Genomic DNA, 16,683 nt, shown 5'->3' on the forward strand with positions numbered 1-16,683 from the left:
TCATGCAAAAATGATGCAGATTCATCCTCCCTCTCTTTATCTCTCTCTCTCTCTTTTCTCTCTCTCTCTCTCCCTCTCTCTCTCTCTTTTTTCTCTCTCTCTCTCTTTTCTCCCTCTATTCTCTCTCTCTCTCTCTCTCTTTCTCCCTCTTTCTCTTTCTCCCTCTCTCTCTCTCTTTTCTCCCTCTATTCTCTCTCTCCCTCTCTCACTCTCTCTTTCTCTGGGCGGAGAAGTGAAATGTGGGAGGCGTGTCCGTCTTGCACTTCACGGAAGAGCCTCAGAGTCCGAACCTCCGCGTCCGACAGGCGCAAGGACGAACCGGGATCCCCTGCCTCCGGACCCTGACGGACCCACCGCGGCCAGAGGACGGGTTCTGCCCGGGCGGCGCAGCGACATGCCAGCCAGACGCGCCTGAAGCCGCGCAGACAGCAGCGCAGCTCCGGGGGGAGAAACACGGGAGACATGGCCCACGTCGGCAACGGCGCGGCCGCCGAGGAGGAGGTGAGATCCCGCCGCTATCACGTTTCAGCCGGTCCCTTCCCTCCGGAGGCTCCGGTTACATCCGGGCTGGTTTCTTCCTCTGCCCGTTCAATTCTCCCAAAACCCGTCCGGACCGGGATGTCACATCCTGTTCCTGACATAACCTTCACTCATCGTCTTCAGCTGCTGCTGCACATTTTCTATCAAATATTATCGTTCAAGTTTAAATAATGATGTAATAAACCAGGATGATTAAGAAAACACTCCTCCTTCACATCAGTTACGTAAACCTGGCCAGGTTGGTTTTAAACACCTTTTATTCTTCTGCACATAGAAAAACACACAGAAATCCTTCTACACTGTAAAAACACTGAAATAGTTTCACACACTGTAAAAACACTGAAATAATGACAGATTCTCACTTGAAATTTTATCAAATTTCACTCGATTTAAATTAAGTTTGAATTAAAGGTGCATTGTTACAGATGTATAGTGGCCTTTAGTGTTAAAGATGACACATTACTCCTGGTTCAATTCCCTCCACTTATCAATGTTTCACTGACTGAATAGTACAAAAGTTTTATTGGATAATAATTAATTGTAAATGTTGCTGGTTGTTTCTGCTGTTATTTTAATGTTTTATCTTGACGGTTTGAAGAAATCCTTGTCATCAACCTCTTACAAAATGGCTGCATGGATGCTAACAACGCATCCATTTAGAAGAAACACGATAAAGTCAAAATAATCCAGAGTTCTTCTGTAAATCCACATCCTGACATTTTTCTATTCAATTTGATAAATTAACTGATCTGATTCACTTTCTTCTCCTTCGTCAGAGTCAAGTTTCGCCACTTCCTCTTGACCTACTTACTATTTCATTGCCAACCACAAACAACTGCTCAGCTCTTCGTGGTTAAATGTAACAGAAAGGCTGAAATGTTTCCTGTGTTGCTGTACGTTATAAACGGGAGTCGGAGCAGATCTCTGTTTCTGTTTCTCCATGTTTTAATGTGTAGTTGTGCTCCAGTTGCAGCCGCGGGTCTAAAATGGGAAAACCAGGAAAAACGACCCAGGAGGTTTTTCTTTTCCCAATGAACCCAGTTCAGACAAGAGCAGAGTCACTGACCACACAATACACATGCAGTCAGTTTTATTCATAAAAACTAAAATATGTCACAAAAATACTGTTCATAAAACTTCAACTCCAAATAACCATAAAAGAAATGAAAACAAAAACAACAAGATTGAAGAATCAATAAAAAGTTCTTCAGAAAATCTCTGCCAGATGAAAAATCACATGAATTCACTGCAAAAACACCAAATCTTACCGTTTATGGTGCAAATATCACAGTTAAAATACGACAAAACTGACTTATAATTAACTTCTCATCAAGATGTAAGATGTTGCTTTAAGTCAATAACTCCTTAATATTGATTTTTAAAACAGTTCTGCTTCCACTGACAGATTATTTCACTGATAACATGGAAAATGTTTTGTTCTAACAAAACGCTGCACGTTTTACTTTTACTTGATTAATGTTATTCTGAATATTTCATCTCCTGCTTGAGTGAAATTTCTGGATTTTCTGAAAGAAAAAGCAACATGTTTGAACCAAAAAGCCACCAGACTCAGTCACACAGTTTCTGTTAAACTTTCATCTGTTTTTTATTGAAAGAAAGAAACTGATTTGGAAAAGTTTATTTTGCCTGATTTGCCATTTTTTGTTACTAATATGAATTATTGTCATTTTCATTCTTAAAATACAAAAATTTCCACTTAACTTTATAATTTAGTCTGTCTGATGATGTAATTTAAATATTTAATGGCAGCAGCAGTAGTTGACTTTCTACCATATACTGTTTTAGTAATCTTTTGGATAACTACTTTTACTTTTACTGAGTAAAACATGTAGACGTTTCTCTGCTCTTACCAGAGTGTTTCATCTGCCCACCTCTATGAAACTGTTTGCTTTTGTGACGTTTTTGAAGAAACTTATTCATGTAATTTCTATTTAATTTCTTACTTAATGGAAACATCACGATCATCAGCAGAATGTGGACACAGATTTGTTTGTGTTTGTGGTGGAAACGTGTTTCTATCAGCCCAGGTTTTCATATTTGAGCATCGTTCCTCATAAACGCTGCAGACTGACAGGAAGTCGTCGTCGGCTCTGTGACGGTCCATGCAGCGTTCGGCGCATCCTGCCTCCCATCTTCAGACCACTTTAGGTTTTATTACAGCTTATATGAGGCGGAGCAGCTCAGCTCCCTCGTCTGCGTCAGGACAGTTTCCTGTGCTTAACTTCTTCTTCTGTTGCTCATTTATTCCTGTTTCCACTGAGAGCTGCTGAAATTAATCAGCTCAGGTGAGCCGTTCACAGCCAGCCGGTTATTAAACTGATCCATCAGCAGCGTGTAATCAGCTTTCAGTGATAGTGACAGGTCCGGTGTGTGTGTGTGTGTGTGTGTGTGTGGGTGTGGGTGTGTGTGTGGGTGTGGGTATGTAAATGCCGGACCTGATCCAGCCACCAGCTGTTTGCATCAGAACAACATGAGAACTCCTCCTTCATGCTGTTTTTCTGTTTGTTCTGTCAGAGAAACGTCTCAAACCGACTGAAGGATTAAAGTTTAACTGGTTTTATCAAACTGTCTGGTTAAACTGGGGGTGTGCCAGTTTAAATCTGGTCTTTTTACATTAATTATTAACTAGAGGGAGTATTTACTTTGACTTATCATATATGTCTGAATTAAAGGATAAGAGACAAAACACTGGTAGTTTGAGATTAAATGTTTCCTGTTGCTTGGAAAAAATAGGCAGATATTTAAAATTGGGAGATTTTTAATATTTGTTTTTATTAAATCTGTACCAGCAATATTTTTTTGGCAGGATTAATGTTAAAATCAGAATAAATATCAAGTAATGAGGCAAAATTTGAATTCAACTTATACTTTTAGGCTGAAAATACAAAATCTAGTTTTAAATATAACCAAAACAAACTGAAAGCATAAAATCCTCCATAAGGCTATGAAGGTACATTCATGCATATGAACAGTTTTAGTATTTTGTTCCATTTGGAAACTATTTTTGACAGACTGGAAATATTTTGATACGTTTTGCGGCTTTAACTGCAGAAAGTCTCTTATTGCTGCAGGTTTTATGGTTTTGTTAGTCTTGGATTATCTGGTGATCTTTCTTCAGGTTCAGATTCTGTTTTGTTGGAATGAAGTTTATTTTATTTGCCTGTGAAATGTAATGAGAATGAAAAGCCTCTCAGAAACAGAACAATATTTTTTCTCCAGCTCTAATCGGATCTCTGAAGCTTCATTCATGCTCGTCGGGTTTGGGAGGAACTCAGCTGATTCTGGTTGAGCTGAGGAATGTGAGACTAACTGAGTTTAGAGGAAGTGGGATAAAGGTTCTCGCTGCTGACGCTGCGCAGAAACACCATAAAAACACAAAGAGACCAATTAACCATGTGCACAAAACGCTGTTGATATGTTGTTCAAGTGTGCAGGGCCGTGACCTTTGACCCTCTGCAACCCAGGCTGGATGTAACTGTAACTACACAACTGACTTATAAATCTAAATAAATGACAGAAATATAACGAGGATGAATAATAATCTGTGTGGAAAACATGACTGCTCATAAAAATAGCAGAAAAACTTTGGTTCAAATTTATTGAAAACAATATTTTATGAATGCATATGTTGTTATTTTACAAAAATGTTTAAAAGTGTTGGCATTCAGTGAAGCTCAGCCGTGTTTTTATGTGGATCCAATAGTTAAAAGATTTCTAAAAATGACACATTTTGAGTTTGTAGAGATTTTCTGAGTAAATTTGTTGGTAGAAAAACTTTAGTTTTATGAAGCAGGATTATTAAATTCTGAACTAACTTTAATTTGCTTTTTGAACTTTCAGGTTCTCTGGAATAGAAAAGCGATGTGACGTGTTTCTATCAACGTTTTATTCACATTTTGACGTATCGCAGTAGAAAAGGTTGATGGAAATTACAAAATTCAAAATTACCTTCCTCAGTTTTACAAGAAGGTTTTTACTGTCGCTTAAGAAGTTTATTTGTTTTTTGTTTGTTTTGTTTTTCTTGACTTTTCAGAAAAAGAGTCAATACAATAAAGAGAAAATGGAAACACGTTTTCTGAACAAGTTCTGACATGGCGAACGCTCCGGTCACCGATGGCTCTTTGCCTTACCAGAGACACGAAACATCCATAACGTCAACGTCGGACGTTTTATTTCTGTCTGAGTCATTTTTACCTCTTATTGACAACTAAGAGAAAACTTTATTTTCAGCAGACAGAGAGCTTTACGTGATGAACGGTGGCAGAATTTGGTTTCTTTAATTTCCTCTGAGATGTTCGATTCTGTATCTTGAATTATTTTGTTGGAGTTTTAGTTGGTTTTCTGTCCGTGAAGAAAAGACTAAATATGTCTGCTGCAGTATTAGATGATTTTTAAAGATAAGACAAAGTGTTTAATGGGTCAGTAAAGTCCCACCGCACGAGGCAAACTTTTCTCTGGATGTGCAAAAAAGTTTATTGGTCTTTTGGCAAGAATGAAAAACTTTGTTGGGTTTCCTCTGGGCTTTTGAAGTCTTTGTTTCTGGTCCTTCCTGGTGGTTCCTGGCTGGTTTATATGCATGTGGCCGGTAATCGGACACAGCATGAAGGTCCTGACTAAATAATGAAAGGTGCAGCAGTTACTGGAGAACCTTTCTGTCTCTGAACTCTCCGTGTCTCTAAAGGTGCAGTGCCTGGTTTTCTTCTCTGGTCTTAGAAATGAACTAATATTTACCATCTTGCTTACTTGGTTAATATTTAACAGTTAGTAATCCAGTTGATGTTTAGACACTTTAAGAGGGATAGAAGCCATTTTATGTAAAGATGAAAGAATGTGTGAATTTACCGTTTCTTTACTTCTGTATAGTTAAAGTACTAAATTATTATTGTAATTAGAAATGTGTTGAAACCCGTCTGTCCCAGTCAGTCGTTGACTCAGTGCACCGTCATGCAGCTTCACCCACCTTGCATGATGTTGGTGGTCAGAGGAACTGATGGTGCTGATGCATGGCAGCCTCACTTTCTGTGAATGAATGAATGCATGAATTAATGAATTCATAACCTACTTTCTTACCTGCCAAACTACCTCATTACCAGCCTATCCAGTTCTCTACCTCCCCACCTCACTATTGACCCCCTGACCTAAAGAACTAGACCTACCTACTCCAACCTGGCAACCAACCTGTTGACATGGCAACTAACCCGTTAACATGACAACCAACCCGTTGACCTGGCTACTTACCTCCTGATCTTGTTGCTTTCCCATTGAAAGGAAGCTAGCTACCTAGCTTGTCACCTGGACAGCTGGTTCCTGGCCCAGCTGCCTGGTTCCTGACCTGACTGTCAGCTCTGGACTCGGCCACCTCGCTCAGTAGCTGCCTACTTATCCATTAACTGGCTATCTGGCTTCCTACCTGCTTATCCTACTGGGATATCTAGTTAACTAGCTCTACTTGCTATTCTAGCTAAGTCAGAGCCTCAGCCATCTCCTTCAGGTCATCAGCCTTCGGTTTGCAGAGACTTGTGCTGAGTTGTAACATGCTGGCTGATTCAACAACAGTTGCCTGTTTTCAGACGCTCACAGCAGGAGCTGCTGGTGCTGCTATGACGAATGCTGGAAACAGAGTCTGATGTCAGACAGGAAGTGATGCGTCTCTGAAACCAGGTGTGGAAGCGACTGTTTGGATTCACAATGAATTATTATTAATGTTTCCTAAAAGTATTCTGAGGAGTGTGTGTGTGTGTGTGTGTGTGTGTGGGTGGGTGTGTGTGTGTGTGTGTGTGTGTGTGTGTGTTGTACTTGTTTTTAACCGTCAGTTCAACAAAAAAAAGCTAATTGTAAAATGCAAAAGCACATTTAAAATGTAACTGAGCATATAAAACATATTTTATTTATTACTCATCTGTTTTAATTTGCTTTGTAAAGCCAACATATTTTGTCTGCCAACCATTGACCAGGATAAGATAGAAAAGATCATTTCTGCTTTTATTTCATTATTTAACAACATTATTTAAATGTTTCTGTTATTTAGAAACATTTCTCAGGGCAGGTTTTAGGTTGCTGTTGCTGTTGCTGGTTGCTGTTGCTTTACTTTGTTTTCTATTTCTAAAGCTGTTTTGTGTCTCTAGCATGTTGGCTAACTCTGACTTACTCCAGCTAGCATGGAAAGCTACAGGTAGCTTGAATGCTACGTTTACACGTACATTCGCTGTCTCCTCCTTCAGTCGGTTCACTGGGTCAATTACCAAATATGTTTCTTTTTATGTGTTTTTGATTTTTTAAATACCTTTGTAGAGATTTTTTTATTTTTTAATCTATAGAGCTTTAACAGATTGATTTCCAGGTTGTCTTTGGGCAGGTTTTTTTTTCTTTGGCTTTATCAAAATGTAAGTTTTATGTTTATTTTAATTTTTGCACCTTTTTAAAAGACGTCATTCTTTGTTAAATGTTTTCTGTTTCCTTGTTGTTTTTCAGAATTATGTGTTTAACTTTGACTGAGGTTTAGAAATGTCTGTAGTTGCTCACATTGTTTCTGCAGCTCCCTGCAGTTTGAGCTGTTTATCCACAGTGAACAGATTCATATTGAGTATTTTCCTCCATGCGCCTCAGGCTGTCTGGCTGAGTCTGGCTGTGCATCGCGGCTGGTTGGACGTTGGAGGCTGGATGGCTGCAGCCTGCAGGCAGAGTTCCTCTTTATGAGGCTGCAGCTGGATGCGGTTATGTAAGGAGCTGCTGGACAGCTATTATTAGCCTGTTACTGAGGCTCTAAAGAAACACTGTGAGGTTTACTGTTGAAGCCGCACAAATATGCTTTGGGAAAATACAGACAGGTGGAGGTGGGCAGGATGGTTTTGTATTTAAAAATGAAATGCAGATTAGTTTTGAGCAAAAGGGAATTTTTTTGTGAAACGGCTTCCTCACTGAAAGTGAAAACTGAGATTTGAAATGTGAGACTCTGGTTTTCTGAGGACTTTGTGTACGAGCTTTTCTAAATTAGCATTTCAGCAAATCCTTTAGCGGTTTGTTTTCTGGACAAGGCCACGTCTCCAGCCTGCATACCCGTCACACCCAAACTGTTACAAAATGCTGCAAAGCAAAAGTTTTACTGCAGCCTCACAATGACGAGCCTTGAACTGATGACTCAACATGGAGAAATTCAGTTTATAAAGCTATCAGACTGACTATTCTAATGCTGGTAAATTCCATCCATCCATTGTGAAACCCAGAGGTCTTTAAAATGCGGCTCCGGATTCAGTGGAATCTCCAGCGCCCCCTACAGTGAGACAGGCCAAACCGCACATCATAGAGATCTGAAATCTCTGCTAATCAAGAAAAAAAGTCTCTTGAAGTTAAGTCCTAAAATGTACAGGGAGGCGGCCATTTTGGATCAAATCATTATTTTTGGTCATTTTTGACATTTACACACCAGGAACAATGAAAAGTTATCAAAATGTAACGTGTTTCAACATTTCACCAAAATATGTTGTAGCAGAGGGTTTGGGCTGACCTGTGATGATCCTGTATCTAAAGTGTTTGATCCGGATTTATAACGAAGCAGAGCAGGTAGCTCACCTCTGTGTTTCTGTTTCAGGACTGCTTTGAGGATGCCTTCGATCGGATACCTTCGTAAGTACGCTCATGCTAACACCCGGTGATATTAGAGCTGAAAATGTGTCTCTGTGTCGTTATTTTCACTTCCTGTCAGGCTCCAGTTTCTCCTTCTGTCCCTCGTTTTGTCACTTTCAGTGTTTATTGGTCGGTGTGCATTTGCTCTTATCATATCATGTGAGGACCAGAACTTGACTGATGAACTGGGCCACTTTAATAAAACTCTTGTAATTTTATTATTTCACTGTAAAGTTTTGAATTAAATGTAGGTTTACTCATACTGTTAGTACAAATAGTTATGTGCAGTACACATCTTTTGCCTTTCACACATTTATAAAAGCGGTGTGTCTCAGTAGTGTTGACTGAGTTGTGCCCCCTAGTGGTCTGCCAGGTACTGCATGTAAATGATGCCTACAGCAGTGAGAGCTTTTTCTGCTTTTATTATTAGCTAGTTTATAAAGCTCTGCACACACATCAACAGTTGTTTAATTTAAAATGATTTAATAGGCGAATAAATAGAGTAGATAACAGAAATCGATAGAAATCTGTGGATAATTTTATATTTCATGGTGCAGAAGAGGATTTTTGTTTGTGCCACAGTAACTCAAGTCTATTTTTCTTTAATTATGCTTCTAAATTACAAATAGACCATTACATTATGTACATTAAAATGTTATTAATGAACATTACACTTGTAGTAAAGATCATCTTCTTTTTTGGCATCTTTATACGAGTTAAAATCCAGTTTCAGAATCTGTAAATAACTCAGAATGATCCGAGTCGACTTGTTCATGGTGTCAACAGCATCAAACTTCTCATTAGAGACTAAAATATTAACGATATTGCTTTATTTCAGGGCTAATTTAAAGCTTGGAGATATGTGAGTGTTAACTGGTTTATGTTTTAGTGTTAGAAAATATATCCTAAAATGTTGCAGAACTAAAGAGCTGCTGCATCCTGGGTGCACAAAGACGCCAAGATCACAGATCCTTCCCCCCAACTACTGTTAGAAAACAGAGGGTCATAAAATCTAACACTCAACTTGTGCTGTTGGTTTCATTTATCTCTGTGTGTGTGTGTGTGTGTGTGTGTGTTGCGTGTGTGTGTGTGGTGTGTACGCCTGTGTGTGTGTACAGGGCTTGTCAGATGGACCTGCACACTGCCATCCAGGAGACTCAGTGCGCTCTCAACCTCGTCCTCAACAACAAGTTCTCTCAGGCTCTGGACCTGCTCCAGCCGTGGTGAGGCTCTTTTCCAGCTCAGATGTTTCAGATCATCAAACTCATGTTGATGTCAGAAAAACAACCTGAGTAAATACTAAATACTAAAACATCTACTAAATGTTTTTCTAGGTGGGATTCCTGTGTGAAAATAAATTTTCTCTAAATCTAATTACTGGTTTCCAGCTGATGACCAACAATGAGTCTTTTATTGTGAAGGAATTTAAACACATTTTTCTTCTTCTTTGCTGAATTGTTTTAATTTGTTTTCAGGATTTAACTAGACACCCACCTTCCATAATTAGATAATTAAACTATTCAACGTCCTGTTGACTTCATTAAGTCATTTAGTTTTTACTTGTTTTATTCCTTGTGTCTTTATTTTTTCATCTTTTTCAATCCCTCTATCATTTTATCCTAAATCTCTTATTTGTCCTTATTTCCTTTCCTTGTGTCCTTCCTAAATTGTATTTTCCTTCCTTCTGTTCTTTGCTGTCTATCTTTGATTTTTTTCTTCTTTGCTTCCTTGCACATTCCTCCTTTCCTCCATTCCTTCCTTCCTTCCTTCCTTTCATCCCTCCTTGTGTCCTGTCATCTCCTTTCTTTCCTCTCCTGGTTGGAATCAAACCAGTTCCTTACTGGTTCCTCCCCTCCATCAGAACTGGTTCTGTCCCAGAACCGGCTCCGGTCCTGTTTGGGTCGCTGTGTGCTGGTTCTGCGGTCCTAACCGACCCGTTGTGTGTTCAGGTGGAAGCACAGCATGTACCACGCTCTGGGCTACAGCAGCATCCTGGTCATGCAGGCCACCATGACCTTTGACCAGAAGGACATCCAGACGGCCATGGAGACCATCAAGCAGGCGCTGCAGACCTGCCACCGGTAAGATGGCCGCCTTTAACCCGGCCGCCTCCAGGAACAAACGTCACATTTCACATCAAAAACACCAGAAATGTTTGTCAGTTTTAGCTGAACTGGTCCTGAACTGGTTTCCAGCTGATGGGTTTGATGGTTCGGTGGAGTCCACCCAGTTTGACATGAACTACATCCAGTTCCTCTGACCCCAACGACGTTTATGTCTCAAACTTTTTATGTCTCAAACTTTTTATGTCTCAAACTTTTTCACATCTTTGGTTACAAAAACAAACTTCACTGCATTTCATTTGATGGAACCAACCAACCAGTTGTACATATTTATGAAGCTAGGTGGCGCCATTTTCACTCAAGCTCAGTCCGACTGGTTGGAGGAAATCTGTGAATGTCAGTTTTCAAGTCTTCTCACAGATTCCCACTTATATTTAGACTTGGACTTTAACTAGGCCATTCTCATGCATGAAGATGCTCTGATTTAAACCATCCAATAATAATCTCCACCAGTGCTGGAAGTCTAGACTTCATGCTAGTCTGCAGTCTACTGTCGATACTCAGCAGGTTTTCTCCAGCATGATGCTGCCACCACCATGTTTCAGCCTCTGGACGGTGCGTTCAGGGGACACTGGGTCGACTCCACCATACCGCTGAGTTTGTATGGAGATAAAAATGTTACATTTTGGTCTCATATGATCAGAAAACCTTCTTCATTGCAGTAGGAACTGTGAGGTCACCAAACCAAAGACTCTGAAATGTTTTTCCAGGTTCAGAAAGAGAAACTCGGTGGTCGGTTCTCTGTCCAGCCTGATCAGCAAGCAGTCCAACTTACAGGAAGGTACCAACCTCATCACTGACTTTAACTGGGAAATCACTTGACTTTAACTGGGAAATCACTGACTTTAACTGGGCAGTAGCACCAGAAAGCTGTAGAAAACCGTGGCCTTGTCTTTGTGTTTGCAGAGGGAAATGCATGCAGAGCTCTGCTACGCCGAGTTGCCTTCTGCAGAAAGCAACGCTCACTTTCATCCAGGTCAGAGTCTCTGTTATTAAATCAGCTAAATATATTTGAATTATGTTCATCCCTCAATAAAATAATTGTATTTTTAACTAAAATAGGCTTGTTTTCTGTAACTGGCCTGTAAATATTAGATAATAGAAATAAGAAAAGGTTTCTAAATGACAACATGTTACCCAGAAATAAACTCTCCTTCATGTAGGATGAAATTTGCAAATTAAGTGGCTTTTTTGAAATTGTTTTTGTGGAAGTTGTTTTCTTTGTCTACTTTGTTTCATCACTTGTTCTGTGTAGCGTCTCTAAAGTCACAATGTTTCTCGAAGTTTGTTTTCTATTGTGGTAAATTTTTATCTTGCCACCCTCAGAATGAAATCAGGTTTATATCTTTCTGTTTTGGTGTATTTCTAAATTTGCTCCAATGAATGTTGGGGAAGAAACGGAAATTACTGTTATTCATCCACCAGGTGTGAAGGTTCTGCTACATTTAAATCTGACAGGAAAACCTAAAATTTAATGGCTGTTTATGTAATTTTACTGTAAATTAAACTCATTTTTTCTGTCCTTATTTTCCAGGATGAGAAACATGATCAGTTTCATAAAAGGAGGAATCAAGATTCGAACAAGCTACCAAATCTACAAGTGAGTGATTAACGAACAGCTAAAGGCGCCTCCATCTGAGACATAGTTTAAATAATAATTGATTATAATATCAGGCTTTGTGTTTCTCGTTAGGGACTGTCAGAACGTGCTGAACATCAGCCAGGACAAGGCGGAGCAGTTTAACTCCTTCAAACAGTTTGAGGGCGGAGTCAAGCTGGGCATCGGCTCTTTTAACCTGGTGGGTGAGGAAAATTCATGTGAAAGTTTTCTGAAGCATTTTTGTTTTTAAACACAGAAAAGCTCATATTTTGGATTCTGCTGCGTTTAGCACTGTATCATCAGCATATCGGCAAACATTCCTAAAGTCTTACAGTAAAAACAATACAAAATATGTAAAATAAATTACGATTAGGTGTACTTTCTTAATGAATTCCTTCAGATTGATTTCATTGTTTGTTTTCTCTCCTTCCTCAGTAGATTTTAAGGTTGTTGGAGTTTATTGGGTTCTTAAACTCAAACACTTATACGGAGTCTTTTGCCCATTTTTTGGATTCTGCTGCGTTTAGTGCTGTATCATCAGCATATCGGCAAACATTCCCAAACTCTTACAAAGATACAAATTATACAAAGTGAATTATATTTAGCTACTTTGTTAATGAATCTTTGAATTTGATTCTTTGTTCCAGATGCTGTCTCTCCTTCCTCAGAAGATTTTAAGGTTGTTGGAGTTTATTGGCTTCTCAGGAAACAGGGTGAGTTTTCCTCTCTTTTAAACCTCAGATATTTTATTAAAGACAGGAAACGAATGTCTCTGCTGTGAAGAGAGGTGTCCGTCTCACTGCCCGTTTCTCCTGCAGAGTTTTGGTTTGTCTCAGCTGAGGGAGGGAGCAGCCAGCCAAAGTTTGCGTTCGATAATCTGTGTGCTGACTCTGCTCTTCTATAACACTTACGTGTCGCTGATCCTGGGTAGGAAATTTCTACAAATCTTTATTTGTTTGACGTCGTAACCTGAATATTTCACTTCATCGGTTTATAGTTGCTTGTTTCTGTTTTTGATGTAAGGAACGGGGGAGGGGAACCTGATGGAGGCTGAAGCTCTGCTAGAGCCGTACCAACAAAAATACCCCAAAGTAAGACGAATACTCTGTTCGATTACGTATTGATCGATTGGGATTTATCGATGGATTTATGGTTATTGTTTCTTTAAGGGCTCCATAATCCTCTTCTACTCCGCTCGCATCGCCACCCTACGAGGAAACTTTGAGAAGGTTTGTTCATGTAGACTCTCACAGAGCTGTGCAATGGAAACGTTTGTTTTTACAGCATTTTGATCCATTTATGGCAAAGTGATCTTAAAAACTGAAACTCAAAATATAACAGCATCGTTTTGGCTATAAATCTGTCACTACTCACAATCAGAACCAAAAAATAAACCCAACCCAGTTTTAAAAAGTCGACCAATTGGGATCCATCACAATTTGAAATTTAAAATTCAACATTATTGATATTTATATGATCTTTCATCGCATATAATTTTTCAATCATCTTATATGTAAGTTTTCTCTAAAAATAAAAAAATTGCAAAAGGAAAGCTTAACTTAAAACCTTTCTTAGATCTAAACAAGGTCAAAATATGTTTATTTCAGGAGTTTGACATAATTTATAATAATAAAGCAAATCTTTGGGTTTGTTTTCTTAAAATGAATGTGGGTGGAGTTCAGTATTTGATCCCACCCCTCACTAGCCTTGGTTGTGAAACTTGCTTGCATAAGATGCTTAATATGTGTTAACCTATACGTACAATACATAATACATAACAATTTCTGTCAGTAGGTGAAAGCTTTGAGGCAGCCCCAAAAATGGGCGGAGTCAAATAACTGACTCCGCCCATTTTTTTGGAGTTGCCCCAAATATTCACAAATGTGCTGCTCCAAATATGGGCAGCAGGAAATATGGTCTGAGTTAACTTTTGGGGCAGCCCCAAATATGGGCGGAGTTTAACAATTGGCGCCGCCTGTATTTTAGGGTTGCCCCAAAATTTAATACTTAAATCGGTTATACTTATTTGTTCATAATTTTTTTAATGTTTAATGTAATTTTACCTTAAAAATAAGTATGTGCACCCAAATAAATAAAATTTGTTGATTTGTCAATACCAAAAAAAGTACAATTAATAGATCTCAGTGTTGGAAAGATTAACTTCGATACATTTTCACATTGAATAGAAAAAACCCCCAAATGTAAAGATGATTTGGCTGATTTCAGGGAGATCAGCACACGCATGGAGCTGGAGGGCAGAACGTCTCTGTGCTTCCCAACCAGACGATACCCCGGAAATGCCCGGCGGGTAAGAAACATCGCATTTCTCCGTATCCTTGTGTTATTGAGTTCTAGGTTTTGATTTTTGTTACGTTTGGGTCAGGTGGACCGGTCCAGGAAAAAGCTCCCTCTGCCCCCTCCAGAGAACGGAGAAGGTGAAGGTTTGGCGAGAGTCGTTGCCATGTACGACTTCACGGCCAAGGAGGACTCAGACCTCACCATTAAACAGGTACACAATTTCACACCAACTCACTGAAACTATGGTGAATAAAATTATTGTCACTGTTGTAAAGTATTTTTTTAAATCAATTATGAAGAAGAAATACATTTAACTGTATATTGTTATCTAAAAACTTTCTGTTACACTGTTTTCCCATTTATTTTGCTCCATTTATTTTGCTCCAATTCATAAAATTGGACATTATGATCTCTGGTCAAACCAAAATAACAATGATTTTAGAGATTAATTAACAAGAAATGACCAGATATTTACTAGTCATTAAATCAGATTTATTTACTACACGCTGCTGACAACAAAAAGCAAATAAATAAATGTGTGTAATGCTAATGCTTTGTGTCTCCAGGGAGAGGAATACGTCATCCTCCATAAGCAGGACCAGCTGTGGTGGAGAGCAGAGGACAGACACGGGTACGGCACACCAAGTCCAGAACCACCAGAGATTTAATCCATTAAACTGTGATTTAATCTTACACATTTCTCTCAATCAGCAGTTCGTCAAAGTTTACAGATTCAGCTAAAAAAACATGTTTAAAAATTTAATTATTGAGGCAGTCGGTTATAAATCCTCTAAAAATCTAACAACTCGGTTCTGATGTGTTGTTGCTTTTGCTCAGGAATAAAGGCTTCATCCCCAGTAACTACGTAACAGAGAAAAACAGAATCGAGGCAAACTCGTAAGTTTTAACTTTCTTATTTCACTCGGCCGTAGAGCGCAGTTCTAAAACATTTAATGTTTATTTTAAATGTCCGTCGTGAAGGTGGTACTGCAAGAACATCACCAGAACAGAAGCTGAACAGCTGCTGAAACAGCAGGTATGATTTATTTCTGATTATTTAATTTCACTTTAGGATCAATAAAGTATTTTTGAACTTGAATTGAATTTTGAATTGATTTATTCATCCCGCTGTCTAAATATAAACATATTTACACCTGAAAGTTGCAAGAAATTAACTCCTGATTTATCTTAAATGTGAATTTTCACTACAGTCCTAATAATTAGTTGCTATTTTCCAGGATAAAGAAGGTGGTTTTGTTGTGCGGGAGTCCAGTAAACAAGGAACTTATACCGTTTCTGTTTATACAAAGACATTAAGGTGAGTCACAGGTTTTAAATTGCAGACATTTGAATCAAACTTACATCTACAGAAAATATTTAACCGATTTTTCTTCTGCTCAGTCCGATTGGGGGCATTAGGCATTACCAGATAAAAATAACGAACACTGGACAGTTCTACCTGGCTGAAAAACACGTCTTCAGCTCCATACCAGACGTTATACACTACCATGAACACAACGCAGCAGGTAGGAGATGAATCGGTGTCTCTGCAGACGAAGTGAGTTTTTCTCAACAGCAACACCTGATTGGACGAACCAAATTAACTGCAACACGATTGGAGGAGCATTGAGACTGAGAACTGTAGGGGTGTCAAAGACTGGACGAAATTATTGACTGTTATTGTAACATAGAGAGTGTAACATATTGCTTTAATATGTTAGAGAAACGAGATAGAAAGAAAAAGAACTAGAAAAAAAGCTAAAACTAGCTAAAAAAAACACTAATAATAGCATCTAGGCTAGCATTAGCATAGAATACAATATTAACATACTTCAAGCAGAGTGAAAAAAACTATTAAAAGTTTAAATTAGCTGTAGAGTTTAAGATTCCTAAAATACCAGTAATAGCATCAAGGCTAGCAATAGCATGTTGACGTAATGTAGCATACTCCATTCAATATACAAAACCCAGGGTAAAAGCTAGAATTAACTAAAAAGCTAAAGCTAGATAAAATACTAATACTAATGATAACATGTAGGCTAACATTAGTATTTTAGCTAGTTTTAAGATTTACATGAGTTTGTTCTGACTTTGTGGAGTATGTTACTGTAGGTCAACATGCTAGTGCTAGCCTAAATGCTATTCTTAGTTTGTTTGTTTTCTTTTCAGCTAATTTTAACTTTATAGCTAGTTTTAGCTTTTGCATGGGTTTTTTCCACACGGCATAGAGTATGTTACTGTAGCAGGCTGTGCTAGTCCTGACCTAAATGCTCTTATTAGGTTTTTTTCTAGCCAGCTTTAGCTTTGTAGCTAGTTTTAGCTTTTGCATGGGTTTCTTCACTCTGTATGAAGTATGTTACTAGCGTGTTTATTCATGCTAGTAATAAAATAAAATACATCATTTAGAGATTCATTTCTGCTGCTGAACTAGCCAATCAGTGTTTGCGCTTTAGAAACACCCATTTTGAGTCTGCTCTC

The 16,683-nt window shown here is 38.6% G+C and overlaps 3 protein-coding genes across 3 annotated transcripts in view; all 3 read left to right on the forward strand.

The window, feature by feature from the left end:
- The first annotated feature begins 203 nt into the window (after positions 1–203).
- On the forward strand, positions 204–11,129 carry LOC116732301 (tetratricopeptide repeat protein 39B-like). Its single transcript, XM_032582372.1, has 5 exons — positions 204–501; positions 8,150–8,184; positions 9,303–9,407; positions 10,134–10,265; positions 11,018–11,129. The coding sequence occupies exons 1-5, from the start codon at positions 463–465 to the stop codon at positions 11,127–11,129; spliced, it is 423 nt and encodes a 140-aa protein (XP_032438263.1). The 5' UTR covers positions 204–462.
- Positions 11,130–11,842: 713 nt separating this feature from the next.
- LOC116732652 (tetratricopeptide repeat protein 39B-like) lies at positions 11,843–13,214 on the forward strand. The gene is made up of 6 exons (XM_032583003.1): positions 11,843–11,907; positions 12,001–12,106; positions 12,555–12,620; positions 12,726–12,834; positions 12,931–12,998; positions 13,077–13,214. The coding sequence occupies exons 1-6, from the start codon at positions 11,843–11,845 to the stop codon at positions 13,197–13,199; spliced, it is 537 nt and encodes a 178-aa protein (XP_032438894.1). The 3' UTR covers positions 13,200–13,214.
- Positions 13,215–14,135: 921 nt separating this feature from the next.
- Positions 14,136–16,683, forward strand: part of LOC116732590 (tyrosine-protein kinase Tec-like) — a 6,682-nt gene continuing 4,134 nt past the window's right edge. The window contains 7 exon segments of the mRNA XM_032582876.1: positions 14,136–14,215; positions 14,291–14,416; positions 14,772–14,836; positions 15,043–15,102; positions 15,187–15,241; positions 15,444–15,523; positions 15,607–15,731. Of these exon segments, the coding sequence (XP_032438767.1) occupies positions 14,150–14,215; positions 14,291–14,416; positions 14,772–14,836; positions 15,043–15,102; positions 15,187–15,241; positions 15,444–15,523; positions 15,607–15,731 (577 nt within the window). The 5' untranslated portion in view covers positions 14,136–14,149.

This window comes from Xiphophorus hellerii, chromosome 14 (assembly GCF_003331165.1).
Source record: "Xiphophorus hellerii strain 12219 chromosome 14, Xiphophorus_hellerii-4.1, whole genome shotgun sequence".
Taxonomy (NCBI): Eukaryota; Metazoa; Chordata; class Actinopteri; order Cyprinodontiformes; family Poeciliidae; genus Xiphophorus; species Xiphophorus hellerii.